The sequence below is a fragment of the Rhodnius prolixus genome, unplaced genomic scaffold, assembly GCF_049639745.1.
Source record: "Rhodnius prolixus isolate KJV_2025 unplaced genomic scaffold, Rpr scaffold_1, whole genome shotgun sequence".
In the NCBI taxonomy this organism is placed as follows: domain Eukaryota; kingdom Metazoa; phylum Arthropoda; class Insecta; order Hemiptera; family Reduviidae; genus Rhodnius; species Rhodnius prolixus.
Window position 1 is genome coordinate 14,802,268 of NW_027411581.1, and position 27,882 is coordinate 14,830,149.

The 27,882-nt window shown below is 32.8% G+C and overlaps 3 protein-coding genes across 11 annotated transcripts in view; 2 read left to right on the forward strand and 1 right to left on the reverse strand.

Moving 5' to 3' along the window:
- Positions 1-18,422, reverse strand: part of LOC141446567 (uncharacterized) — a 34,580-nt gene extending 16,158 nt beyond the window's left edge. The window contains exons 1-9 of one of the 4 annotated variants that reach the window (XM_074113117.1): positions 16,367-17,206; positions 16,075-16,248; positions 13,720-13,921; positions 13,475-13,620; positions 12,700-12,828; positions 12,380-12,509; positions 10,963-11,105; positions 9,328-10,879; positions 8,964-9,243 (exon numbers count right to left, since the gene is read on the reverse strand). In XM_074113117.1, coding sequence (XP_073969218.1) covers positions 8,964-9,243; positions 9,328-10,879; positions 10,963-11,105; positions 12,380-12,509; positions 12,700-12,828; positions 13,475-13,620; positions 13,720-13,921; positions 16,075-16,248; positions 16,367-16,765 — 3,155 coding nt within the window. In that variant the 5' untranslated portion in view covers positions 16,766-17,206. Of the gene's footprint in view, positions 1-8,963; positions 10,880-10,962; positions 11,106-12,379; positions 12,510-12,699; positions 12,829-13,474; positions 13,621-13,719; positions 13,922-16,074; positions 16,249-16,366 lie in introns of all 4 variants that reach the window. The other 3 variants (XM_074113126.1, XM_074113121.1, XM_074113112.1) reach the window with 3 other exon arrangements.
- On the forward strand, positions 747-8,395 carry LOC141446616 (uncharacterized). 2 transcript variants are annotated; one of them, XM_074113196.1, is made up of 7 exons: positions 747-944; positions 2,661-2,822; positions 3,285-3,404; positions 5,347-5,519; positions 6,513-6,796; positions 7,648-7,890; positions 8,063-8,200. In XM_074113196.1, exons 1-6 carry the CDS (start codon positions 870-872, stop codon positions 7,851-7,853), a joined length of 1,020 nt encoding a protein of 339 aa, XP_073969297.1. In that variant the 5' UTR covers positions 747-869; the 3' UTR covers positions 7,854-7,890; positions 8,063-8,200. The 2 variants fall into 2 exon arrangements, with proteins under 2 accessions (XP_073969297.1, XP_073969288.1); XM_074113187.1 differs by having other exon boundaries at positions 748-944; positions 7,648-7,784; positions 8,063-8,395.
- Positions 18,423-19,370: 948 nt separating the features above from the next.
- mAChR-A (muscarinic Acetylcholine Receptor, A-type) overlaps positions 19,371-27,882 on the forward strand; it is a 154,336-nt gene continuing 145,824 nt past the window's right edge. Inside the window, exon 1 of one of the 5 annotated variants that reach the window (XM_074113815.1) lies at positions 19,371-20,342. The gene's annotated coding sequence lies outside the window, so the exon portion shown is untranslated. The other 4 variants (XM_074113784.1, XM_074113800.1, XM_074113791.1 and 1 more) reach the window with 4 other exon arrangements.

Here is a 27,882-nt window from a genome sequence, read left to right on the forward strand (position 1 = left end):
TCTTGGCACAAAATGAGAACAAATGGACAGCGCGGTTCATGTGACCAAGGAAGTTATTGTATTGAAAAGTTTGCTAATCACGGAAACTTTGAAGAATGACACGTGTTGTGGTTATCGATGCAAAGATCCTTTTGAATTCCTGCTTTTGAAAAATTCCTGTCGCGAAAAATCGAGAAATGAAGTTGACAATGAAGCTGGTTTAAGCTCTTGAAGAAATGAGCTAAAATTCTCCATTCATACTCCCTGAAAAGTTTTGAGCTCCTCATAATGACAGAACTACATGGAGAACTAATGGAATCCTTTTCTAAAGAACTGGCTTGATTTATCTTACGGGTGCGAAAGGGTTGGAGAAGGAATGAAAAGTGTTATGGCTGTCCACTGCACAGTTTCTCTGCAAGAAGGTTTGGAAAAATGTTTAACTTAGGCCCGAAGTTATTTTCTTTGTAATTTTGAATAGTTTTAAACCTGATGAGAATCAATTCCGTTATATCTGAATTTTGCTCAAATCCCCTTACTTCACTAAAAGCAAAAATGTTAAATAAAATACCTTCTAAAGGAAAATTGAAAGCATAATTCTAAGAAAAATATATTATTGCATAAAATATTGAAATATTAGATAATTCAAACTAAATTATTATATTTAATAAATAATAATAATGATTCTACTAATAGTAAATAATTAATGTATAATTTCTATGGAAACAGGTCTTAATATCAACACTCATACTTCTAGCTTGCTAATCATGTAAATTTACTACAATCTTTTACTTAGCAACAATCATTGTAACCTTTATCTTTTCAAAATTATTATTTAATAAAATTCAAATTATTTATAATAAAATTTAGCGTGAAAATAATTTGGTGGAATAATGCAGCGTCCTTATTTTACGGCTCCCCGTATTTCTGTATCTGAAAAACATCGTTACAAATTACATTTAGATTCGGTAAGTGATATTTTATTTAAACAAAAAAAATACTTCTTGTTCTTGGAATCCATTCATTATTTTGATGAACCTTTCTTTGGTTCGAGATAGGAAATGAAGTATAGCAATAATAATATAAAAATTGAGAAATAATTATAGAATGTGTATCGTTAAAGAAATAACATACATTATTAATAGTATAGTAAAAATTTAATAAGCAATAAGGATTTTTAAGCAATGTAAGAAATTGAATGATACAGATTAAATCTAAAGTATTTTAGTGAATTAAGAAATTTTAATGATCGAATTAATCTTAATTTGATTTTAATTTAATGATTAAATTCGAATTTTAATAACTTTTTTTTGTAGTGACTAATAATTGAAAAATTATTCCAAAGTCAGTTATTTAAAAAACGTTTCGATTCGACCATGTTAGTGTTGAATAAATCAAAATCAGAGGGTAGATGATTGACTTGATATATACAATAATTCTTGGTAAAAAACTGAATTTACGATCATTTGTACTAAGGCAACTTTAAGAAAAGAAAACATTTCTTTTGTCTTGTTTTGTTTGATGGCTCGTGAAAATTTAAAAATGATAACAGTTTAGGGCAGTTAATATTATTGTTAAGAATTTATAAAATAAAAATTTAAATTAAATAATTAAATTTAAATTAATTTAAGTAAAGCTTTACTATGAAACTGTAAAGTACTCAAGCCAGTAAATTCCATTATGTCGTCCATTATTCCGTCGTGGCTTGTCTCCCGATACCAGAGCAGACTTAGGAATATACTTCATAGTTACTCAAGCTAGTTAACGTAAGTTTTCTGATAAGGAGACCATAAAGCAGAGCAGTACTCAAGAATAGGTCGTACCATTACTTTGTGTAGGACAATCATGATTTAAAATTATTTGTGAGAAAAATGTGAATAAAAAGTGTAACACAATAAATATTGGCAAGTTGTCAATGAAGAAACTGGAAGCTGCGTTAGAAACTAATAAATTGTGCTTGCTTTGAATATGTTTAGAATTATGTCGCATAAAATAGCTTGGTAGGTAATTAAATAGAGCTCACAAGAATGCATAACTTTTAATAAATGTAATGTTGTGTGTACAAAGGAATTCTTGATTGTGAAAGAATGTTTCGTTCCAGCCCACACAAAAACCTAACCAAAATCAATTTTCAAGAACGTTTCAAGTGAAACTGTCCTGCACACAACTATTAATTATATTCTGTTTAAACAGTTCAGATCAATTGGGTCGCAAATAAAGTGGTGGACAAAAATCACATTCGCACTCGGGATAATGCCTTTTTTTCAAATTCGGAGTTTTTGTAATTCATTAATCTTACTTAATTTCGTACGATTACATAGAAAATAAAGTTAAATAGTACTTTAGAGGAAAGGAATCAGGAGGGCTCAAAACGGATACATACGGCTCGAAACTCAGTTTCTACAATTCGACCCAATCGTAAACTTTCCTTGGTTAAAGAAAGAGAGAGAGCAAAATGTGGCAAGAAATGGTTCATTCCATATTTTTAACAATTGTGGTGGGATTCCTTGGCGATTCGTTGCGGCCAAAAATATTATTCTCTCCTCAGGCCTGTCATTATTACTATAAGGCTTAACTTGAGATGCATTTTGAAAGTACAATTGGGCCTAATTGTAATCTAAATAAATATACTCTCATAGCCAGAAAGAAGTTTAAACGAACTAATCTGATTTATTTTCCGACAGATACGTCTTCCTCTCAAAAAAATAAACGATGAAGCCCCACCTCTTCCTGGAAGTACCTACATAAAACCAGGCATTCTTGAAAAGGATTCATTGAGACTAGCCGAAATTGAAAGAGAAAATAGAAATTTAGTACGAAGAATAAACGTTATTGGCCGGACAAAGGTAAGATTAGAAAAAATTTAGATTTAAAAATATCTTTGTAAAGGGCTAATAGCTTGGAAAGCATGTCCTCGGTGTTTTCTAGCAAAGGAATTTGTAAAAGCAAGTAATTGTTTTCTACTTAGTTCAAATAAATTGAGATGTTTTACTCGAGATTTATTTTATTTTTTTATACAATGCAGTTTTAAAGATTTTAAAGATGTTTTTGGTACCTCTAATTAAATTGATTTGGACAAAATAATATCAACATATAATGCTAAGAAAAATAATTTGATGTTTATTCCTCAACATACAAAATCTGAAAAATTAAATTATTGAATGAAACAGTCAAATTTCGTTTACTTTCCCAAATTGTAAACACTACTGATTAAATTCATTTTTAATTATAGAAAAAAAGTTAGTCTCACGAAATCTTCATTGAATATTTAATCTTCCAGAAGTGCTGCATGTAATTCCTAATTACAGGGTAAAGTTGATTGCACTCCGACATTTTTATTGGGATCGACCAACTATGTAGAAAGGAAAAGAAAAAATGAGAAAATTGAAACACTAAATTTACAGCTGTACAATCGCTTCCAAACTACCGTAAGTAGCTAATCAAATATATTTCTTGAATTTAACTGTTTTCTAAAAGCGCACATTTTTTCTACTAATAAATCTTAATCAATAAAATTTAAATCGATTTAATATTTAAACGCGTTTGAAGTATTATGTATCCCAAGTGAGTCAAAATAATTTGATGAATATAAATATATTAAATGCAAGTTAAAAATGTAATGGAAAGTGTTTTACACAGGGACTAAAGATGTGCTTATTAGGTGTAAACGGTTGTATGGTAAAAGTTTGATATTGTCTCTCAGGACGGCGTGTGGATCTTACAAGAGTATGGTTTTGTTGTAAGGGGCATTAGTTGGTGGGCGAGGACTTGCAATTGGATTTGGTTAATACACTTGAGTGGCGTCCAGCGTTTTGGTGGGCCTTGAAGCTCCTTCAAAATTGGCCGCCACTCCACGTGTACTACGGAGTATAACCACGTCTGTAACATTTAGACCCAGAAAGAATAAGCCACCCAGTTGCTCTTGAGTAGAACAGCAAATCATACGCAACGTGAGAAGCTTGAGATGGACCCTATTTTCGGTCTGCCCTCGACAGAATGGACCCTAAACGGCAAACATTTCAAAGTTATTATGTCAGACAATTTTTGAGGTACATGGACCACAGAAAGACTATGATAGTTGCAATAATTAACTGTTTGCAAAGATCATAAGGCGAGTGTTAATTAATTCCAGAATTAATCATCTCCATATAGACAAATATGGCGGTCTCAAGGCTGGTGTGGTACTATTTGGGAGATCCTGAGAAGAACTGGCATACAAAAAAAGGGTTCTTTATCATTTGAGTGCCCAAGCATTCAGAAGATAGGGCTAGTTCGCCTGTCACGTAAATCTTCTTAGCTCTTTAACCCTTTTAAAGCAGTAGGCGTCTCGACCTGTCCCAGCTGGCATCGTTTGACCCGATAACAAATATCCTGGTTTTGTCAGAAAGAAGAAAAAAGAGACTGCATGTATTCTGTCAGGGTTTTTGTATATGTTTCATTGATTTATATCAATTATAACTCTCCATTACAATTCAGAATGAAAGGCAATGGACTAGAGGATGAGAATGGAATAGGATACTTTGAGGTCACGGTGGGTAGTTTGATTAGAATCGCAACCAAGAACGTTTGCGATTGTTCAGAGAATTCTCAGTTGTAGAGAAAGCTTTGAGGCAGAAAGGCTGAGATTGAGACTATGATGTTCAATGTTTAGACTAGGCCTGTTTGATAAGTGAAGTGTAGAATAAAAGTTTCTAGCTGCAGTTTGATCTTCCGTCTAAAAGAAGTTTTGATTACCAGTTGTATTTGCTCATTTCTTATCTGTTGTCTATGTGCATCCCCAAGCTAGCGGGTATGAGAAGAGAAATTAGAATTTATAGGGAGGAGGGAGGGAAGTAATGGTAAATTGTTGGCAATTTTTGGCGCCCAATTCAGCTTTCTATTATTTATTACAGGTAAAAGAATGAGGATTCTACAAATCTATATAGGAGCGGGATTAGAGGACTGTCTAGTAGAATCGTTTACAAGGGAATCATGGTTTTTAGGGTTGTTTGAGATGTATCTACACTGCATGTAGGACATGCAACGCCTCTTCAACTTTTTTGAGAGAAGAGCGCGTGAAAAGTTCCAAACATTTCTTAAAAGTATTGAACGGAGAGACAGGGATTATAAATGAAATTGAACTTATACCGCTAAGCTCCAAAAGTGACCCAAGATCACTTCTAGTCAAAAATTAGCCATTTTAAAAGCATTAAAATATATTATTGTTTATTAAATAGATTTTTCAGCTTGAAAGAGCGATATTTCAATTATAACCTAAGCTAAAAAATATTTTTATAAACCATCTTGAAAACTAAAGTTCTAAGAATCATGCCTAAATTTCAGAAAAGATTTAGAAAATTTAAAAGTGATCTATTTAATATGTTTTACTAGAAAAGCAAATATAACAAGGATGAATTTATGGAAGATTATAAGAATCTCAAAAAGAAATTTATAGAAAAGCCAGACCATGTAGCCTATAAGGCTAAAGTAGCAGAATCTCTTGAATGGACCATAGCTCCTGCTAATATCGACAAAACTTTACTTGACCCAAGTAAAAGAATACGGTAGTGAGCATGTTATTGTGTTTTATATTAACCATTTCTATAATGATTTATTTGTTTATATATACAGTTATCTCAATGGAAATGACCAAGTGAAACTATTTGAACAACAACAACAACATTTGAAAGTATAGTTTTAAGCTACTTTTCCGCTAAGGGAAAGCTCAGGTGTTGAAAAAAATGCATAACTTTATTAGTATTTGTGACAATACATAAAAAGGTTTAGAAAGCTTGTTGTAATTAGTTTTGAGAAAAATGATTTAATAAATCTTGAACACAATAAATTAAAATGTTTCGAAAAGTTTATTTTATTATTAATGAAATTATTTTCTACTAATTTTTTTGATGGCTATTATGTGAAAACAGCCAAATATCGTTTGAAGACTTTACTAACTAAAATTACTAATATGATTTAAAACTCTGATGTAAATTAATTGGCAAATATTATTAGAGAATTACAAAATCACTTTAACCTTTTTATTACTAATAATGGTGGACATAAAGAAACTTACTAAAATGGAATAAACTAAACAAAAAAGAAAAGATTTTCTTATTTTCAAGCCATTCTGCATGATATCTCTATCATAAATATTAATAAAGCTATAATTTTTTAAATTGCACATGGGCTTTAAAGACACACAATATATTTTATAAAAAAGTAAAGTAAAATAAAGTAATTGCCTATTTTTACGCGGGCTTTACGTCCAACTACCAATTAGGTGATTAGGCGATTAGCAAACATACTTTACTGTAAATTTCTTTTATTAACCTTTAAATAAAATCCAAGGCCTAAGACCGGGGGAATCGAACCCAGTACCACAACAGTATATTTTATAATTGCATACTGTTGTAAATAAATAAATATATACATGTTTAAACACAATTGATATTTTAATATGTTAGACAAGATTAGATTTTGTTAATATATATAAAAAACTTTATCTTGTCATTTTATTACTGGAATATTAATATCACCAAATATTCTTCATTTTACAGATGCTTCTTTGACATAGCTGTGAAAGGAAAGAAAAAGATGGGTCGTTTAGTCATGGAGATTTGGATGGATATAGCTCCAGTTGCTGGATGTAATTTTGTTCAATTATGTAAAGGATATGGTGAATATTCATATAAGAAAACACCATTTCATCGTATTATAAAAGACACTTTTTGCGTCGGAGGAGATGTTGTGAACAAATCCGGCACGGGAATTTTCTCTGTATACGGAGGCGTGAATAGCACTTTCTCAGATGAAAATGCAACTTTAGAATTTAATGGTCCAGGTAATTTTCAAGTTCAATCCATAAAAATACAATCATATTTGTTCGCTTTGCCTGTTAAAAAAGAGGAACCCAAATATCTGTAACATTTTCATAGTTTCAACGAAAAATATCATAAAAATGATATTTGCTCATACACTAAAACTTCAAGTTGCTGGGCCTTTTATCTTCCTGGAATATCCTAGAGAACTGGGTAGTTACCAGGAGTTTAAGTGGGATGTATTTTCCTTTGAAGGTATTGAGAGAATGTTGTTTGGCTACAGGGAATTAGTAACCCTTAAATGCCAACTCTCCACTCTCCTGAAATTTTCTTTTAAAGACTGGGTGAATTGATACATCAATTGGGATGAGTTTTCACTTGGCACCCATGGGTATTGAATTCACTATTTGATGTTTGGAAAGTGTGTTCATAACACAATTCTGGAGCAATGAAAGACAATAGACTATTGTATAGGACTGAATGCCCTATCTTGAGTGAATTGTTTTGAATCACGTAACATTAAGCAGAGATTGGATAACTTTTTTCTAAATATTCTATCTTATGTTCCAATTATTAATTTTGCTCAAATCCGTTATAACGTACACATGTTATCCAGAGTTTTAATTTTAGTATGACATAAAGTTCCTTTAATGTCTGTTCATGTATTTAAAAAGCTTATTTTTGTACATTCTTATAAAAGTATTGGCTTATTTAATTCATTCAGTGTATTTTTTTAATTAGCTTGTAAAGTTTGAAATTATCTTTTGTTATTCTATTTATTTTCTTTAAACATCGTTTATTTTTATTAATTCTGTGTTTCTTCTAATGCTCTAAATTGTATATCTACTTATATTTTTTTCTTTCTGAATTACAGGAGTACTAGCAGCACACACAGTGTTTGCTGGAGATAATCATTCACAGTTCTTAATTACTTTTCAAAAGTTGACCACGATGAACAAATATTTTGTGGTTTTCGGTCGGATTATTGGTTCCATTAGAACCCTTGAACTGGTAAGAACGATAAACCAAATAATAATTATTAAAATGTGGGAAAGTGAACAAAAAATCATGTTGAAATAGTGTTATTTTAACCAAGTATTAAAGGTTTAGAGAAAAGGTGAGATATTTTATCCTAACGATTTTTCTATGTAAATCTCTTTCAAATGATCATCTGAAATAGCAATATCTAATATAACGTTTTTCGCACCCTAGATTATCATTTAATATAGCTTTGTGTAGATGCTAAGAACGCTTTAGTTTGCGTAATGATGTTAAACGTTTGTTTCTAGATACACGGTTTCGGAACTGGTGCTGGAAAACCAACCAAAGAGCTTATAATAGCTGACTGCGGTGTATTAGGATATACTTCAGTACCAAATCCTAAGACCATCACACTTCCTGAAAGAATATCGCCAGCTTCTAGTGAAGATGAATTGGCAGTTTACAAGAAGAAAATTAAATCACATGATCCATGTAGAACAATTAGGGAACATTTAATCAAAGAGTCGCGTAATGAATTGAAAGCTATGAACGTGCCGTGTCATAAACTAAATATGGTGAAAAAAACAAAATTGTATTGTCAGGTATACATTAAGGAATAAAAATAAAAATTGAATCTGTTACTTTGTTGCTTGACATGAAAAAAAATAAATAAATGAAAATAGAATATTGCTACTAAGACTTCAGAAGTGTAAATTTCAGTTCACTACAATTAAAACTCATGTGGTCCTGTTCTATTTGCTTATAAACAAATACAAAACAAAACAAAAAAACATAGAACTTACAACGCCAAATCTTTTTCTTTTAATAATAGGAATTCAAGTTGGTGTTATGGTAAATGGATAAATAATGTGCTAAAAACCCTTAATATTCAGAAATGGATTGTACTATTTTCCAAGTTCACTAGAAACCGAAGAACCCCACTACTTTATTGATTTAGGAAACGCTTCATATCTTTTATTAAAGTAGTACATAGAATTTCTTAATTCCGACCATGATTAAATCGCATAGATTTCATTCGCTCAACTAAAAGAAAAAACTATTAAGAATCTTTTGTGATACGTCCTAAACACAGCCATGTACACGATTGTTGAAAGTAAAAACGCTTAAACTTTTGTTATACCTTTGTGTGGATATGGATAGCAACGATTGCAAATAAAGATAAGCAAATAGTAGTTTTGAAAGACTTACTTTGAAATAACTGTAATAGTTGGTGCTAAATCTTTAGGAGACATGGTGACCACAGTATTCTGCCTCATGAAGTAACCTCCCTTGTCGGTACTCTGCCAAAAAGGTGGATCTTCCTCATCAGAATCTTCCTCATCATCGATATCATCTTCTTCATCGTCATCTTCATTATCAACGTCTGATTCTTTAGAACCACCAACTCCCGTACCTCTCATTGCAAGCAGAAGTTTCCTTTTTCTTCTGAGTGGACGACCAATACATTCTGTCTCATTATCTGTTTTATCTAAGAGAATGAAATCTGAAGCTGCTTTGTTACAGTTAACATTACATATACCACCAATGACAAAATTTAAAGAAGGAAACTTACTTGATGTCTTGTCACCTTTCATTTCAGGTGAATTAGTTCCTTCACATTTGTTTTTCTGTTGAGTTTTTGGTTTTGATTTCGGTGACGGACTATCGGCTGGTATTATGATTTTACTCAGATCTACAGAAGAAGGTTGAAACTGTAAAGCTTTCACGTCAACAAAATATTTTTCATAATGTTCTGGAATTATACTATCATCAACGAATACATCGTCCATTTCATAAGTATAATCTTTTTGATCTGTGCCATTTATTGTGCATATATTTGAAATTGAATTCAACTCGGAAGGTGATTCCGATTGTGGCCGATTACTATTATTATTTACCATTACCTCAACATTGAAATGACTTGGTGTTGATTTACCTAATGCAACATTAATGTTCGGATTTTCTTTCTCTGAACCCTCACTTTCATCCCCATCATTTGTCTCTACCAAGGATAATGAATCGCACTCGAAATGGTTTTCTTTAATTGGGGTCAGCATCGATATAGGTAAAGGTAAATTGACATCAATGCTTGGAGGGCATAAGTCTTCACTATTTATGTGTATGATATCGAAATCTTCAAAATATACTGGTGGCGGTGGAAACGAGCTATCTTTGTCAAGAGAATCATGGTCGCTATCTATAGCAGGATCTGGATAGTTAATCGAATCTGTCTGACAGCCGCTGTCTACCTCATTCTTTTGACTTACAATGACAAACTCTCTCGCAGTATCTTCAACAACCGGCATTACTTGTTTTTCACTAACTGGTGAATTAACCAGTTTAGTTTCCATTTTTTCTTCGGGCATTGAATTTGGACTAGACGTTGGTTGATTCATCTTGTTTACGTTTGCTAATTGTCTCATTGCTTCATCATAGCAAATTAATTGTGCATCTATGTCGATGCTATTTTTGTCCAAGCTGGAAGATTTATGAAGCACGTCAGCGCTCTTCCAAAACTGTGGTTGGCCAGCCAAAGTAATAGACTTATTTCTGCAATGCCTCTTATTTTTATAAGATTTAGAATCATTACTTTCTTCTAGTAATTCTAATGAATGAGATTCTCTGAATACATTTTTACCAGGGATTGTACAAACAGAGAGTATAGTATCATCTAATTTACCTGAAGATTGAATAATTTCAATACTCATACTTTTCGTTTCAATTTCATCAATATTATCCATTGATGATGAAACACCAGTACATTGATTATCTATGCCAGCATTTTTTTCGTCCAATTTTTCATAAGATTGCGAAGATTCTATTGTATATGTACTGTCATCTGGAATGAAGTTTTTATCGTGTTGGCCGCTGGCAGTTTTATCCAGAGATTCAGCTGAATTTTCCAGTTCTTCTTTGTCGTTATCTATTTTATTTATGACAATAAATGAGTTGCAACTGTTCGTTGAAATAATTGTATGAATTGTTGTATTTTCCAGCTTGGCATCTGCTGGAACTTCATTATTATGCTCGGATTGTTTACCTTCTTCTGAAGGTCGATTACTGTCAGCAACATTTACTTTCTCACTCTCTTCTACATCGTTATTAAAATATGTCTTCTCTGAACCCTAGAAAACAAAGTCAAATTTATTTTAAAATTAAAAAACCGAAAATTGACACTATTAAAACAAAGTACAAACAGATGTTTTACCGGAATTGGAGAATCTTGATCAGAAGGTAAATCGAGGGAATTGGCTCGTTCAAGCGGCGACCTTGCTCTTCTCTCCGGAGTTGGTATGAGTTCTCTATTGGATGGTTCGGGGCTTAGCCTCATCTCCAATGTGGCCGTTTCAGCTAAATTAAATATTATGAATTCTAACAAAGGACATCGTTTATTTGATTAAAAGTTACATATACCTTGCTTTTGTTTTACTGTTTTTTGCACGTGTTAGTGTTTTTTAAATGTCATTATGCTAGACACAAATATTTGCTTTTGTTTTTCTCACTATTCTGAATTCAAAAAACAAACCTATGTCGGACATAATAAAAAATCTTACATATTTCCTTTTTAATTATATGAAAACTGTTACGTGACAACTTGACAATGGCCTGGTTCGCTCGTGCCAGAAGCTCGGGTATTAATAAAATAAATAAATACTTTTGGGACAAAAAGTCATGACAATATTTAAACAATTGTTCTTATTAAATACAAATATAGTTATAAACGTAAATTGTTGCGAAAGTTATGCTTCGCTCTGCAGCAACAACAAACAGTAAACAGCACCTCTTCGACTAACATATGGAGGAGAAATTCTACAGTAGATTAGGCCATAAATTCATTAATAGATTAGATAACAGCTGCTCAACAACAGATCCTTCCGAGAAGATGATATCGTCATCTACTATGATGATTCTCACATCTGCATCCTTTCTCTAAAAGATGGGAACTAAATCCGAACTCTACCTCTAAGTGGTGCTCCCTTAGGAGTAGGCCATCAAAGATGGTATAAATATTAGCCTTCCTTCAGATAAGCAAAGGGATCCATCCTCACAACTTTCGGGGAAGATGTTTGTAGGTGAGGAGGGAATAGAGCGTGTGGAAATGAGATATCCTTAACTACTGGTCTCCTCTGTTCATAGCTCTTGCTAGAAGAGAGATCCAAAGGTTGTGTTCCATCCTTATAACACTTCCAGTTTCTTAATTGAGATTCCATCTTTGGAAAGTCTGAGGAGCGGTGCACATACTATAAGGGTTGATTATGCCTACCTATATTGCTAGAACTTTTATGGAAAGAATGGTTCCCTTGATTTGTTGGAGCATTCTCAGAACATCTAGAAAGCGATTTAGGCGGCACGGAGGCTCCAGAGAGTGGTTTATATCTAACTGCCGACTAGTGCTGTCTCTGGAGCTCTAGGCTTCAAAGCCTAGGTGGTTACCAGGTGTACGATGGAAATATACTATCTTGGGAGAGCGTTAAACAAATGTTCTTTATTGAACTTTTAAATTAATTTAATGAAAAATGAAGGAAACATGTACTTTGTAACATTTTCTAAGTAATTCTTGCCTTTTAACATCTTAGTCAAAACCAATTATAACCTAAAATTTTAGTGACTCTTAATGTACTTACTCATTGGGCTTAAAACGGATGGATTGTACTCCACAGGTGTGACAACTAAATCACAACTTCCACTCTCATTGTTTTCTTTTTTCAGGCCACTAAGTGTGATAAGACTCTTCCTTTTTACTTCCGTTCCTTCCTGAAAGACAATAATCAAATTCAGACACTTCAATTTCTTCACCTTTATAATTATTTAACTTTTTGAATCATAAACCTTTATATCATTGCCAGATATATTGCGAAAAACTTAAGACTAGTTTAAAGCTTTAAATGACAAATGTCTGTAGATAAGAAGTAGTTAATTATGTACGGATTTATATTTAAAATACCTGATCTATGACTCCTGACTGAATAAGATCCCAACTGCGAGGTGGTTCCAATGCTGGAGGAATAACACAAGATCGTGGAGAATCTGGTTGATCATCAGTAGCCACAACATTATCGCTGTGAAGATCTTTCTGTAACATATAGAAACAAGATGTTCGAATATTTACACAACATGTTTATTTTTTTAATCAATCCACCTAGCATTACTGTTTTTTATGATTTGTATTCAAGCTAACAGTTTATGTCACGTTCACTCAAGCTCTAGTTACAAACAATAAGTTGAATTTAGGCTTTGTAGCACCACTAATACTCTTGAAGCTTGAAATACTATCAATTCTTTGTTCTAAATTATTAGTTAGCAAAAACAACCAATAACTTTTTTTCTGTATGGAGTTCTAGTTATCACAATGTTAAAAAAACAACCTTTGATTCAAATTTTAATTGGATTAATTTAGAATCAGATTCTTCTAAAATTTTTACGAAACAAATATAGGTGTACCAAAGCTTACATAAAGTAATTCTAGTTTAATGGAAAATATCTTGGTAGTAATAATGAGGTTTTTTTTTTTTTTATTTAATGCCCTCAATAAATAATGGTAGTGTGACAGCAACTTTATGTGTAAATCCAATTCATAGGGAACAGGATTGCCAAATCTCTAAAGGTGGATAAAAAATAACCGAAACTGAGCAGAATAGTAAAAACAACGAAAATATGAATGAATGAAATTATGAAATTAAAAAAAAGATTAAATTAAATTAATTTGACTTCATAATTACCTCGAAACAATTTTCAGATGGATCAGATGACTGAACGCTTAATTTGTCGCTTTGATCTAAATTAGTTTCCTCTTTTTTCTGGACTTTTAATAGGTCAATCAGATCTTGATGACCACCAAACTGTGCGTAATCTTCTGCTGTCCATCCTGTTTTTTTTACATAATGCCCAATAATAGAATAAGAATTCAAAACTAATAAATACTACTCTTTTTTTTTCTTTTTTTTTTAACATTTTGGTTAGTTACCATTTGAATCTGCAGTTTCAAGACAAGCACGACTATCAAGTAAAATTTTGACAATTGAACAAAGACCACCACGAGCTGCTAACATTAAGGGAGTTCTTCTTTCACGATCTAAAACTTCTACGTTTGCACCAAATTTTAGTAAAAGTTCTACTATTTCTCTGTGATCACCACTTGTAGCTATATGCAAAGCGCACTCTCCAGCCTACACAAAAAGACAGAAACAATGAAATTATTTATATGTATGTATTACTGTATCAAAAAACAGATATTTATTATTTCATTTTATTCGAATATTTTTTAATTTTTTTGTTGGAAAAAAAATACTTGCGTAGGATATAAGTGATCTTAACTCTTGATTGAATTAATGGAAATTCTAAAAGGCTACACTTTTCATTCTTAATCTCAAGTAGTATAACAACTTATTTGAGTAGTTTAACAACTGTAGTTTTTATTTATTGATTTAAAATTTATTCTTGAAGAAATCGTCCATGGTTGATCCCTTCTCATTTAAAAATTAAAGCAAAAAATAAATCTTTGTGCAAAGTGCTTGTCTCAAAAACATTATTGGATGGTTAATACCTTCCAATCCTCAACGTCCTCCTGCAGTGAATAAAGAAACGCCCAATACCTCAAATGTATTTAAGGCTAATAATAACAGACTAAAACCATTTATGAGGCTGTATACAGAGTGACCTTTAAATTACAAGATATCTTTTATCTCACAGTAGACGGGTGCAGACCGCAGAAGAGGAACATTGAGATTATTCAAGAATTCAGTGAAATAACTTTATTTTATTTTCGTTCATAAACAACGGTATATTAACTGCACATATGCATTCAATGCAAAGTTAAAGGCGATTTTCCCATTTTATTTTTAACCATTTCTGAGATTCTATTCTAGTCTGTTGTCTAGGTTTGGCATTTACTGACAATAACCTACAACAGCACTTTTATTATTAAGAAAAATATTAAAGAAGAGATATTGCTGATTTCGGAATTCAGGAACACTTGGGGTATAGATTTGAAGATACCATTGGAATCTCCAACCTTTCCTCAAGAAACTAGGCGAAAGCATTGCCTGAATAACTGAAGTCCTATTGCTAATGAGGTATTATGATCAACAAGTGGTAATATACGATCACAAAGTTATAAATGAATAAGTAGTTTAAATTTTTAATTGATTTTTCAAATCTTTCCAAATGTAAGTTTTCAACTTGATATTTAAATAATATTTTTAACAATATATATCTAAAGAATTTCCAACAATTAACTCGTTATTCTTGTTATGAAGAAAAAACCCAACTTAAGTCTGATCTAAAGAATCAATGATTCTGTGGGTTTGTATTTCTGAAATTGTTATTTAAGTGGAGATTTATTTATTCATTTTAAATAAAAGAGCCTAAGTTTCTCCAATCACTTAAAATTGTTGATTATTGAAGAAAATAAACGGTTGGTAACATTCAGCGAACAAAGTGATTAAAATTTCAAGAGTACTTGAAAAAAAAAAAGACAAGAAAAGTGGTTTAAAGTTGTATTCAGTATTACTTAACTCAAAACATAATTTGGGAAAGAAAATTAAATGAAGAAAGAGCGTGAAGTGCATAGCTTCATCTTCCAAGACACTTACAAACATCCGTGACATAATTTAACTTGGAAATTGAAAGTGTTTGTTACGGATAAATGCATCTAAAACAGAAGCACTTTTTTCCCTTCGAAGAGGAGATTTTTGACATTAAAAATCGAAATTCAGATATTTATCATTTAAAAATTTACAACTAGGAAATCCCATAGATATGAAAAGACCAGACTTGCATAATCCTGCAACCTTTAACACTAAACTACAACAAGCTTAAGCTAGGATGAAATATGGTATAGCCAGTTTATCATCTGATATACCCCTCTCAAACTCTTGTCGTGTTTGTCTCTAACAATTCCAACCTAGTGTGCCTGACAATTTGGACAACAGCTAGCTATTCCCTGACGTTATAGACGTTTAAAAATTAAGATAACCGCAGAAAACGTTCCTTGATTTTACTAAGGACATACAAATACAGAGAGTTCTCGACTTAGCAGACATGATCCTTCTAAAAAGACATTCTTCTTCCTCAACTCTTCATAAACTGGTGAACAGCCCTCTAATAAAGAGATTATCCAGAAGACTTATGAAGGAAACTTCATTTTGTCAATCATCGCTGTGTGTAAAAATCTTGGTGAGCTAGTCAATATTTGTAAAAATGAACAAAATATAAATTTATTGCCAATACCGTACATTAATTGGGAGAGCACTTACACCATCTGCAAATCGAGAAATGATTGTCTATTGTAAAAAATATGATAATAAACAGTATAACTTACATTATTAGGTAGATTAAAATTTGCGCCCTCCTTAAGCAGAAGTGTAGCAATGTTATAAAACCCAGACTTTGCAGCAATATGTAAGCCAGTATTACCATTCTTATCAGTTGAATTTACATCTACCCCGCATTCTATCAACAGATTTGCACAGTCTTTGTGTCCGCATTCAATTGCCTGAAAGGATACATCCATCTATTTAAGTAAACAAATTATCGAAAAATAGATTTATGAAAGAAAATTGTTATTACAAAAAAATAATAATAAGAATAATAAATAAAATAAATAAATAAACCTTGAGAAAAGGAGTGAGCCCTTCATTATCAGCTATTGTCATGGAAGCATTATTATTTAGAAGATACCAAGCTACTTCTGTATGTCCTTGAGCTACAGCCAAATGTAAGCAGGTTCTATTCATAGCATCGACAGTATTAATATCCGTTTTTTTCGAATGTAATTTCAATTTTTCCACATTTCCAAACCATGCAGCCTTATGTATCTTCAACATGTTACGATCTTTACCATTTATATCTATGGAATATCCATATCCTGGCTGCAAGCCCATAATATGTTCATCGTCGGTGGTTATTTTTTGACCAGATGGGTTGGTGATTTCCACGGATATAGTAGGATTTACCTTAGAATCTTTCTTCTCATCACGTTTTCCTTTTACAAAATTGATAACTCTCTTCATGTTGGATACTGTTTTTCTTTTTATCACAGAAACAAGAAGGTTGAATAATTTTTTTATTTTATTCCCTTGCACTCAAATATATTTATTTACTTTTATAAAGAGTGAATGTTGAAAAGGGACAACATTAACACATTTATGACATCTAAAGACACAGCAAGGAAAATCAATATCCAGTTTGTATAGGCCTAGCCTGGGCAAAGAAATAATATTTAATATTGCCCACCCTTTCTCACTATCATCTTAGCCAACTTCATTAAAGAACAAAGCACCAACTCTCCACTTAAGTAGGCCACTTGTTAAATATATATATATTGTAAATAGTAACATATTAGATAAGTGTTTATTTCACGCACGACTTACAAGCAAAACTACTCCCATGTCCAATGTATGCGCCGTAACGATCTCTGCGCGCACCCTAACATATAAGAAGGATCCACCCTATTTTACAATCCAACCACCCACAGAGTTAACAATTCACGCTGAAAATAATTCATTAAAAGGCAAAATATTCTTGATAATATTAGATAGAACGTATTAAAAAATAGTATTAAAAATAAATTTTAAATTTTTTAAAATTTTATTAATTACAGATCAGGAAAATTAGCAATTAACAAGCTCACTTTATTTTTCACTCACACACAGTTGTAGAGAGGCCAACTTGTGCTGCACTCTTCACAACTTCTACTTGAACTAGGAATGACTCGATTTACTCAAAGATTTTCGTTGAAAGTATTTTCTTTTTCTTTCTTTTTTTTTGAAGAAGTTTTTTAAAGAAAACCAAATGAAAAATAATTGACACAATTTCTGTAATCAATTATGATAATACTGGCGAATTTTTTTCTTTTTACTCAGGTGTCATTTAGTTTTTTGATTTGTGGATATAACGTATCTGATCGAATCTCGCTACCAGCCTTAGCAAAAGTTTATTTTCCTAGAATAACATTAGTTTAAGGACAGATAAATATAAAAAAGCATAATTCTTTGATGTTAAGAACTTACATAGGGAAATCCTCGTACGGGAGAGTGGACTAGCCACTTTTCAGGGAACTTCACGCCTATTCAGGTTCGCCAGTCTAAATACATGAACTAAAAACAAGAAATTAATACTGTTATCCTGAAATGTCACACTATTTACAAGGGCTTGCAAGCAAAGTTAGTGAAAAAGTCAGGAAAACTAAGCTTCTCATCACTAATTATTGCTATTTTTAGAGTCGAGAGGGGCCTGAACCTACATAGATCTGGAAACTTTACCAACAAATACCTTGTACTGTTAAAATGAATTCCTTCCGTACCTGCTGCTGACAATCTCTTACCTTCAAAGCCTCTACTTTCTTTGGCCTATACTTTTTAACAATCCCGTTACTCTATATCGCTTCGAGATTGGCAAGGAAGGTTCATATCCACAGAACCTTCCTTTGCAAGTTCATATGCTTTTTCAGTGCTGAAAAAAATTACTGAATATCCAGAAATCCAGTAGAGTTCGTACATATCTTCCCTGAGCAAAATAGTCAAGGCTTCTTTTGCATTCTCTTCCTGGTTAATACTCCCAGCTGGGGTTAGCTAGCACTTTTAAAGCTGTCTGTCTGTAGAGAAGAACATTATCTTCATTGTCATTATCATCATCTTCATGAAGCATGAACACTACACTTTTAGTACCTGAATAGATCTTTTTGAAAAATTTGCATTTGACTTACATCGAGCCTGTCCCTTTTTAAAGTAAATCTTCACATACAGGTAATGGAGATACGAAGAAATCTTCAACATATTTGTTAATATTTAATTTTCACAATTTTTTTTTTCACAGGTTAAATCCAATACATATGATCTTCCAGCTCGTAGTATAGAGAAAGTGTTTTTCTTATAAGAAAGGAAAAAAATTGATCAGTAGCTTATCATTGCCTAATAACCACAACAAACTAATTATACGATTCGCCAAACGCTACTATTTCATCAGCTAGTTTTTTTGTAACAGAAAGAAACATCACAAGCTATTCACTTAGTTAAAGGTACTATCTGTCTAGACCAAAGATCTTTTTTTTTTTTTTTAAACTACCATTTGCCTGCTAATATTTGCACCACAACGGAAATCTGTGTGGAACTAGAAATGAAACCTTTTCGAGGAAGATATAATAAAATACTAAGGTTGGTTAGAGGGTCCATTATTCCTCCCGAAGCACCTGAGTAGCCCAATAACAGGGCAGAGGCAGACGAAGAATTCGACCTCTCCTACCGTTCCACTGTAGATTACCATAAAGATTCGTTGGGAAGAATTCAGACATTTCCTGAGATTATAATGCAGAGTTTCAAGCTTCTGGGTCCATTTTCTATCTAGCGGTTCCGCAGCAAACCATACCCTCTATAGATGTTTCCTCGGCAGGGAATGCTTTGTAACTAGGGGAGTGATCTTAGCCTAGATTTCCCCTTAAGAGATAAGTTTTGAGGGTCTTCACAAGGACCTCGTAAAAATCTTACAAGAGCATAATCCTCACCATAAGTAGATTGTCTAAGGGAGCACATTTTTAACTGCTCAAAAAAAAAGAAGACATAATTGGTTCGGAGCAAGAAGGTGCCCAAAATTTATATTCTGGTTTAGATTTTTTCCCCCTAAATAAATGTTATTGTTTCAATCTGATAGCAAATAAACCTCTTTTGAGGAGAAGCTTAGATTGGTTTCTGCTTTAAGAGAAAAGAGATAAGAGTTATAGCTCATTTTAGGTGAAAGAAAATAATTTAGTTGCAAAAAATTTAAATATAGCTAATTGTGTTTCAGTATAATCCACAAAAAATAACTATTCTATGGGAAAGAGATTTGTGGTGCAAATAAAAGCCATCAAAAAGCAGCATTTATAGAGAACAATTTGTATGGTAAGCTGATCGAGGCGGTCCACCTAATACAGCTTCCATGTCCTGCCACCTAGAGAAATCAATGTGCAGAAGATGTGCGCTTGTGCGAGATACGGGTGGCGAGCAACAGCGGAACCAGGAGCAGACCGGAGCACCAGCTACGAACCCAGTCCTCCCCGGGCCCCTTCGTCGCCAACAGATAGGTATGTCTTTCTCACTAGAATACCTGTTGAACAACACCCTACTTGTCTATATGCTGAATAAGGCTACTATAAATAATTCCGTTTCAATAGTTTGATATCATACACAGTTAGGGAGAAACAAAGCCTCTATATTATTTAGTTATTTAAAAAAAAACAACAAATCTTTCGAGTCAAAAAAATAAAAATAAAAAACGTTTTTACAGAAAGAAATGTTTGTCGTTTGATGTGTAGGTGCCACTGGGACGATAAGGCATATTTTTAAAAAAAAAACAAAACTCGTAATGTTATTTTAAGCATGCTGTACACTAAACAGTCTTTAAATTGGTGAGATCAAATTTTTGTGTGTGTAAAAAGAAAGCAGAACAGACTTGTAAAAATTTGAACTGAGTTACCTACAGTCAAACAGAATCTCTCTTACTTTTCCATTCTCTTTTTCACTGCTGAATTTGAAGAAAAAAGAAATCGTGGTCAGCTAGTTTCTCTATTCTACACAGATTTTTCATCGCAGAAAGCACACAAACAATATTGGTGTAAGTAAAACTTTTTGACATTATTTATTCTTGTTTTTAAATATCTTCATGTACAAATGTATATTTTCGAAGCAAACCTAATGCAGGTTATGATGTGTTGCTATATTTTTTTTCTAAAAATAGAAAAAAAAACAGCTTTCTTTACTTTTAAAGTTTAATTTTGGTAGAATAAAATTTCTTTGTAATCAGTGCTAATGTGTAGGGCTCTCTTTTCCCACCTTAGCAATTTAATATCAGTTAAGTACAGTAAATTTGTGTACAGAGGCACCCCTCGGTCCGGGGTTAGTTTGGTTAGGGAGGGGCTATTAGGCCAAGCCGTTGCACAAATTCTCTTTTTACAGCGGACAAAATGTTTTTGTTTTTTTTTATTTTACTGTGCCATTTGAATACTTTAATTAGTTTTTTATTCGGAATATTGCTAATTTTTCTTTCGAATGGATGAAATTTAAATGATTTGCACGTTTGTTACTGAAGGCACTTTCTTTTTTAACTTTCTGTGACTCGGACAAAATAGTCATTTTTTCCAATTAGGTTACCGAATTGATTATCCCTATAATTGTGTATTGTTAACGCTTAATTTGTTTTTATTATGATTTTGTGTATTATTTACAAATAATATACATTTTTGAACTAATACTGCATAAAACTGATAAAATTTGATTATTCCATTACAATTTTATATTTTGGGTGGAATTGAAATTTCTTCCTGATTTTTAACAGATTATTTTATTTCATCTTTTAAAAATTTCAAAATATGTTTAATTAGCTTTTTATTTTTGGCAGGCAGATATATATTTTATAATTCTATTTTTTTTGGCAAAATATGTTGGACATAAGTTACAAATTTTCCCATGTGCAAGGACTGTCACGATGCTCTTAACTGACCTGTGAATCGATACCACACCGCTAATCTCCCTTGGAACGTACGCACGCTCGTGTGTGTGTGTGTGCGGGTATTTTTTATTTTTTGAAAAAATAAAGAGATTAAGGGAAATTTATTTTGTTTTTAAAAGATAAGTTAAAAAAATCTTTCACTCTTAATTGACAATTTTTCATTTAAACAAAAAATTCATTACTAACATCTACTGGGTTTTTTTTTTAAATCGTGGTAAACATTTTCACATTTTAAAACACCAAGTATTTATAGCCATAACGTGGAGTGAAAATATTTATACAAAGAAATATTAGGCAATAGTTTATTGTTTCACTATTCCTTCTGCCCCAGCAAAATAACCAGCGAAACAATAAATAAAATAGAATAGTAGTTACCTTGCTCCAGTCCCCAGTCGCTCATCTCTGGGTGTCAAGTAATGGTTTGGAAAGAAATTTTATTGCAATAACTGTAACTATGTATCTTTCAAACGGGCTTTTATTTATTTGTTTATTTATGTTTAAAAGAGTTGATAATAAAACTTCTGGTGATTTATCGCTATTTGTTTATTCATTTCTGTTTATAGAGTTTGTTTTGCAGATAGGGTTAATCAATCAAACTTCCTAAATTTAACATTTTAAACGACATTATTTTTAAAACATTGAATCCTGTAAAATAAGTTTATATTCTATTAATCAGTACATGATTCAGTGCCGCGTTTTGGGTCTCACAGGCGGAGCACTGGACACCGGCCTCCGCTCTAAGGAAACCATTTGGTTTTTTAATAAAAAGAATCAATTAATTATAACAAAAAAAAATTGTAAGGAATATCATTCACGATGGCAAACGGATATTTTTGTACAAATTGGCAGGAAATATGGTAACTATAGTTCAAATATCTCATTAAACTAGATTATTCGGATTTACAAGTATTCAGCTTTCCACGTTACTAATAATTCGCTTCTGCGGTTTTGAAGAAGAGTTTTGCAGATTTCAAGTCGGCGAAAACTTGAAGTAAGATGTTGTTGGTAGGACAGGTATCCGCTTCTACACTACAGAAGTGCTGAAGCTATTTTAGGAAGCTCCAGAAGAAGCTTAATTTCTTTGTACAAATTTATTGTTAAAGGCTTGAGAATTCTTTGTGCCTAGAACTATTCTCCTCTTGTTAATTAATTTAAAAAGTGTCCTTTGTTGTATTTTTTAAAATTAATCTTCCTAGTCCACGCTTGGTGATACTTGCCATTATTTCAACTCTTAAATTAGGCCATATTGGAATCGAACATATTTTCGAATTTCCATCGAGAGTATCTGTTTGGAGTTCATCGGGGGTTATTAGTAAAACCGCTTGAAAAGGCATGTAGAATTATACTAAAATAGAATTATATTATAAAAGAATTATATTATATGTAATAAGTATTGTAGATTAAGCATTTAGATTTTTCAAAAAGTAATTACTGAACTGTGGTGGTAATGACTGGAACATATAAAAGTTCCATGGTTGTTTTGTGGAAGTTCTTGTTACGGTTTTTTTTCTGGTCTAGGTAACAGGAAATGTGTTTCGAGAAATTAGGAGGTGGATATGTCGGCCAGATCAGGCGTTTTAATTGGCGTCATGTCTGTCTAGCTTACAGAACTTCATATCTGTAATTTTTATGAGCGCTCTCAGTTTTCGGCAGTGTAAAGTACTGATTGGAGATCCTAGTCAGAGCCGACAATGAGATGATTTGTGACTGGATTTGTGAGATAGAGAAACATCTTATGTCGTCGTGGTTTGGATTATGGGGACATTAGTTTCAGGTCGGAAGAAATTGACGGTGGAAGAGGTAACGCTGTTTCATGTTACCCTTTCATGTTATTCGATTGGTTCGGACGGCTGCGAATATTAGGGGATTCAAGTCCTGGAATGGATAGTCATTTTTTCTTTTAAAGATTTCATTTTTACGATAAAAACTGTTTAAACATTTTTGTATTTTTTGTTTCGATTTACAAAGGATTTTTCTGAAATGTTGATGTAATCAACTGACCATTTTCTATAATAATAATAATAAAATCTGATCTCTTACATAACTTACTTGCGGTTTACATTAAATAAGTTGCTAAAACTCCGAGTCTAAAGAAGTTACTCTCTTAATCAGAAGCATGACTATTTTTCCCTTTCTTTTTACAACCATAAACTGGAGTATTAAAAATAAATCCCCCGATCACTTCCGTTTGAATTTTGTTTTTTATGAAACTTTGGAACGGAAACGTCACACTTTCCTCAAAAATTCTTTTATTTTACTGTATGTTCTTTGAAATCAATCATCATTTAGCAAACTGAAATCTTAAGAAATTCTAGTTGGGAAGAGCCGTTCAGTTTTTTGTTTTTTTCTTTTAATACGCCCGCACGCAGGATCTAGAAGCTTTCTATGCCGTACAGTTTCTTGGCCTTTGTCCTGCTCGCTGTTTTATATCTATAGGAGCATCAACTCTGAAAAGTTCAGCCTGCAGCAAATATAGCTCCTTGGAAATTTGGTTCCGCCATTTTCCTTGAGAGATCAACCGTTACTCAATCGATTCCTGTTTGTAACTGGATTCACTTCAATCATGTTTGGTTTGGGTCTAGCGGCTCATCCTGAGGCACAGTGTAGAAGGTAGTAGATGCAAAGATGATTCTTTTTCTCCCCTTAATACATTGATCACTTCTTTCCTCGGAATTAAGGCTAACATGTTCAGTTAATATACTATAGCATCAACTCACACTTTAGTGTGACTCCGCTGTATTGTTTATTTTGATTTTTACAGCGAAATAAGCGTTAGTCGCTTAATTAAGAACAATCTAAATGAAGCGCTCGTTTCATCATTCTTCATCTCGCTTTGATTTCTTCTTCATCTTTTTTTGCTGCACACTCTACTCGAATAACTTGTACTCACAACTCAGAACTGTCTTTTAAACCCAAGTAAGCTTGCCTAAGGTAGGAGTCGCAAATTGAATAGCTCTGCAAAGATTTAACCAGAATCCAGTTACCTATTTATCTTGGCCTTGGATTTATGCAGGTGTAATTAATATTAGTTATGTATGTTTGCTTGCCGCTTCTATCCACAACCTACATGATTGGTAATTAGACAGCTGAAATACTAGGTCTTAACGTTGAATCACTCTCCATCTCTAAATTACATCAACTGTGGCGTTTATTAGCATTACTGTAAGACTAAGGGTGCGAATCTGAGATCACAGTATGTTCATCACAGTCCCTAGAGTAATTTAATTACACTACTTAGAGAAAGGTCTCGTTCCTAATTTCAGATTACACTGTTTTCCTCAGCTTAACAAAAATGATGCTTTCTGGAAATTATCTATTATTAATTAGATGATTAATTAGAATTTACTATTATATTCATCTAGGATTATTGGATACTGACCAATAATTTAAGATACAATTTGTATTTTGCTAACGAATTTTAGAAATACTCTTACATCAGACTTGTGAAGACAATGAGTTAACTTTAATTGGAAATCAAAACTTATCTCCTTCATTTCCAACCAGTTATCTTATTTTCAACAAGCTCTAAAACTCATTATCTTCTCGAGAGCAACAAGAAAATTAATTCTTTTCGAAAAGCTTATCTTTTTTGTTTTCTTAAAGTTATCTTCTTTTGTAAAGTTTGAATTACAAAAGTTAAATTCAAGCTAGTTACCACCTTTATTTCTTTGGAGATATCAACGTCGTCAAGCTGAGTTGTTTTTTTCCAAGTGCAGCAAAAAAGTTTAAGCTTTCCGTTCAAGCTAGTTATCTTCTTTGTTTCTTTCAACTTCTCTTCTTTCGTTAAGTTTGAGTTGGCCTCTGTCAAACAACCCGAATCTTTAGATTCCGCAGCATGCCTCGTAAATAATGAACACAACTCAGTTTCAGTTTCACCCATCTTTTCGCCCACTTGGAGTTAGATTGGTGGATTGGTGGTTCTAATCTGATTCAGTCGTACTACACTACCAATTAGTTTAATACAATTGGGTGAATAAAGAGAGAAATAAAAAACTACCCGTTTTTTAATTGACAATATTGTCAATAGTGATCGTTTTTCTGAAACCGGATATTTCTCAGACCAGTTAGCCTCTCACACATTCCAATGAGTGCTCTAGAAATGTGAGTCAACTATTTTGCCATCTGTGACAAATCCATTATCATTTACTGGTAGTTCAGGAAATATCTTATGTTTTCTCAGATTAGCCATGATTTTATATCGGACTGATTAGTCACGACTTGAGACCAGAATTCAGTAAAATAATAAACCTTTGGAAAAGGCAATTTTTTTTTTGTATTATCAAGAGAAAAAGTAAAATTCTTTCAGAATGTAAACTTTGTTGAAAAAAGGGAAGAGAAAGTTGTAGAAAGTTTTCTAATAAAATGAAAATAAAAAAAAAATCAAAAAGAAGTTCAAATACTCATAAATTTATTCTCGTGCAACCTGCATTAGCATATTCTATTTTAGCACTCAAGTTGTGGGGTTTACCATAGATAGTGGCACGGAATTACCGTAAGGAGCCACTTAAATCACAGATACCTCTTCACTGTGAGCTCAATATTTACCACTCCATTTTCAGATTCTCTACTGAGACAATCAAGTAGTGCATTTACCAACCGTTTTAGCTCATATCAAGGTAGCGTTGAAGTGGTTAAAAGAGGAAACGTGTTCAAACATATAATGTATTCTTCCATGTTTATCAATTAATCTTAAAGGTTAAGATAAGTGTGAGTAGATAGAAAGTGGTATTACAGTGGTGAACGAAACGTTCAAGTTGGTGACACAATCTCGCCTAGCGAAAGGATGGACGGACCGAGGTTAACATTAGTGATGTGAGGTTAGGTCGAGATAAGTCTGGTTGACTTTGGACCAACCGGAAACATCTCTTATCTCTCTATGTCTGCCCACTTCTTCCTACTTTAATGATAATAATTTTATAAGTAGGGCTAATTAAATGTTAATGTTCTCATTCTAGTCTTTCCGTTTTGAAAAAGATTAGTTTACATTACAATTGGTGGTTCAAAGTTTATTAAGTGTTTAACTATGAGTTAAAATGTTCCTCCGCAGAATAAAACATGTTAAAAGTAACTTTTATACTTAACTGATAAAATGAACTACTATTCTTACTACTTCAATTTAATAGCAAGCAGTATTTTTGCCTAAATGGTTTCCAGAAAATTAACTAAAGCGAATCCCCCATTAACGTTACTCATGTGGTTTTAACCAGGGTTCTTTGTAACGCTTAACAATTATTTGTTACAGAAATTAATCCATACGTTTTATTATTAATAGGCATTCATTGTGTTATTTCTGATAGTAAAATGTTAACACAATTTATCCAATTTAAATTTTTTCGTGTAACAACCAACTGGTTGTTTGGTTCTTGGTGAAACGTGGAGCAGGAAGCTGTACTAATTTCTTCTGAGTAGACTCCAGTCTTGGATATTCCAATATGGTTATTAGCTAGCCCAGGCAATATTTCGTTTAGAATTACAAATAAAGAATAGAAGGGAACAAAATCTAGGTCTATTCTCTTTCACAGTCAAACTTTGGTGCTTCGCACGGCCTTTCAAATCTGTCTTAGTGCGCGGATTCGATTCACATTTTTTGATTCCGCACTATCCGCTAATTAGGGCTAAGAGTGCTCTCGTTAGGTTCCAACGTCTTGAAAGTGTCCAGCACCACGGAGCACACTAGTCCTACTGGACGCTATGGAACTTACTTAATCTACCGTTATACATCCAGGATATGGCAAGAAAGGCAGCTTTTATAGGTTTGTGCAATCGCATATGTCTACAATCAAGCCGCACTGGTCCCTGGAAGGAACTGGAGCTGGTAAATTTGGCTGCAGGTCGAGAATCCGTATTTGAGTCGGCCCCAGTATACTCCACACCGTTTCAAGCGAATATGGCCGCTATGTGTTTTGCGAAAAACTCTCCATGGATAGTTACATATTTGGACCGTCCAGTGGTTCTTTAAAAACTGTGAGTATTACTTCTAATTTGATGTAGGTGTGAGGTTACATTCAGTCCTTCACTGAAGTAGGCGTCCAGTGTGTGGGCAAATCTCCGATTGCTACATGTGTAGGGCTGAGATGAATCAGACTTCAAACCCTGGATTCCTAGTGAATTTGAGGCCTGGCTGTCAATCTGTACTGGATTGCCTGGATGGTTCCAAGGCAATCGAAGGAGTTCATTAGAGGGCCCTCGCATAAACGAATTCAATAAATTGATATTGCAGGTAGATTCGCAATGCCCGATCAATTTCTTTGATTTTATTCGTTCTTACCACGCATATTTGCTGTATCTATGACCGGTTTTTACTTTTTTTCCAAACGTAAAAGTAAATAAAGTATTAATGAACTTTGTAAACTGCATATTTGATTTCAAGTTATTTCTGCGTAAATGGATTTACGTTGTTCTGGAGAATAGAATTTATCCATAATGAGCCAGTTCAACATAGATTCTACGATTATACTCGTACTTAAATTTTGTAATTATCCTTTTGTTTCTTGCAAGTTATCGTATTTTGTTTGAATATATTTCTTTTGTTTTTCACACACCTATTGCAGTCCCCTCTCTTGTTGGATTTTTTTTCTTCATAATCTTGTTTCTTATGCAGGAAATCTCAGATCATGTATTATTATTAGAGAAAATTCTATTTTCA

Coding starts and splice junctions, on each gene's coding strand:
- LOC141446616 (XM_074113187.1), top strand. CDS start 870: ATGCAGCGTCCTTATTTTACGGCTCCCCGTATTTCTGTATCTGAAAAA. Junction 2,823..3,284: donor ACGTTATTGGCCGGACAAAG/GTAAGATTAGAA, acceptor TCCTAATTACAG/GGTAAAGTTGATTGCACTCC. Junction 6,797..7,647: donor TTTAGAATTTAATGGTCCAG/GTAATTTTCAAG, acceptor TCTGAATTACAG/GAGTACTAGCAGCACACACA.